Consider the following 1,915-nt stretch of genomic DNA (forward strand, 5'->3'; position numbering starts at 1 on the left):
TCCTCTTGCAAGGCCTCTTGTTTTAAAATCTCCATAAATTAATGGTCATCAATAAGATGTAAGCTACCCAACATCCAGACACACTATTTTTTCACAACGCGGATGCTTTTCCTTCAATAAAGGTAACTTTCAGGTATCATTGAGACTTTCCACCACACCACCTGGTATTATATGAGAGCACTAGGAAGTTCCTGATTCTTTTTTTCAAGACCTATTATTACAGAGAGCTATAAAACTTTGTAGTTCATCATACTTTAGTATTTTTATCCAAGACCTTTTCATCTACTGTGTTTCTCATTGTTATTTTTATCTGGTTTATCATCTACCCCCTCCTGCCACATTACACCCACACTCCTTTCTGAGCCATTGGTTCTGTAACCTTCCTATTTATCTATATTATACAATTTTTGCACTCAAATCTGTTCTATGTACCAAAGAGACATTAGGTGTGTAAAGTTTGATTCCAAGCCAACTTTTCAATACATGCACATATTTCAAGTATAAACAATGAATGTTTTACCTGCCAGAAATGAAACTTATACTGTACCTCTAGCTGACCTATACTGAGAGATGATGGAATCTGCTATCTCTTCACTCATTGTAAAGAATGTGAAGACTCATTGTAAAGAATGTGAAGTACCTTGATGTAAAGCTGATCAGTGAGTTATGCCTAACAATTACAGCCTACAATAAAAAATAAACTTCCATGCAAAAAATTGTACCACTTTTTGCATGAAAATTTGGACAGAATTAGACCACTAGGGAGGTAGATCTCTCAGTAAATATATAAGCCCTGCCCTGTCCTTTAGCTTTGTGGTAAACAAATTTTTTTTTTATAAAGAAGTAAAAAGGGGGTTATTTAGTTTACACTTCGTAAAGTTACAATATTACTTCTTGATACAGTACAGCAAGTCATGTTAAGCAATGTAAAACTGGTTGCTCGCTCCCCCCACCCCTCCAGTTGATCAGAACAGCACTGTTTGTAAAGTCCTCGTTCATTCATAAATCACTGGAAACAATCATCTAACGTCTGAATGGGGCTATCTTGGAAAGAACCATGGGGTCTTACAGAACCCTTGCTAAAAAAAAGGCTGCATTACAATGACCACTGTCTACCTGTTTAATCATTTTGTTGTTTACATAGCCATGTCATTGTTGTGTTAACTGTAATTATGTATGTTTCTTTAGTTTGAGGGAAGAAAGTACTGTGAACATGACTTTCAAATGCTCTTCGCCCCTTGCTGCCATCAGTGTGGTAAGTAGGAATACCTACTATATGTTAACTCTTCTTTTAGTGTTTGTGCTTTTTATTAACCCTAAAATAGCCAGGGTGTACATCCAACCTTGGACTCTCTCTGTTGAGTTTGCGTGTTCTCTCGAGATTTTTGTTGGTTTTCCACACTAAAGTGCTGTTAAGCAAGTGATAGTAAAAAAAAAAAAAAAAAAACATTTTTATTTTGCTGTGGGGGATAAGTATTGAAACTTAGTAAAATTTTGAGGCAAAAAATGCTTTCTATGTAAATACAGGAAATAATGTGATATAAACAAGCATACATGGTGGGTACTACGGACTGATCAGCTCAGCTCTAAGGAACTTTAATGAGGAGACAGTTAATTTGGGTTTATTTGTCAAAGGCCGACTCTACCTTATTTGTGGTAGAGAGTAGTGGGATTACTTGCCACAAATAACTTCAACTGTACAGAAACCACTCAGCTATAGTTTGCACCTTCCTTATATTCCTCATGGCCATAACAAAGTACCATTCTTTGCCAAAGGAATCCCGTTATTTGCTTATGGAGAACCATCCTGGGATCCTGAAAATATCACACAGCCTTTTAAACTGAAAATGATAGGTCATTGTCAAGAGATGGGAAAACGATCAATCTGAATTGGCAATAATTATGCAAAACTCTA

The 1,915-nt window shown here is 36.1% G+C and overlaps 1 protein-coding gene across 1 annotated transcript in view; it reads left to right on the top strand.

Annotated features, from left to right (window-relative positions):
* The window catches only part of LIMS1 (LIM zinc finger domain containing 1), a 24,733-nt gene that overhangs the window by 12,884 nt on the left and 9,934 nt on the right, over positions 1-1,915 (top strand). Inside the window, 1 exon segment of the mRNA XM_072403399.1 lies at positions 1,189-1,300. Within this exon segment, the coding sequence (XP_072259500.1) occupies positions 1,189-1,300 (112 nt within the window).

The sequence above is a fragment of the Pyxicephalus adspersus genome, chromosome 1 (assembly GCF_032062135.1).
Source record: "Pyxicephalus adspersus chromosome 1, UCB_Pads_2.0, whole genome shotgun sequence".
Classification (NCBI taxonomy): Eukaryota; Metazoa; Chordata; class Amphibia; order Anura; family Pyxicephalidae; genus Pyxicephalus; species Pyxicephalus adspersus.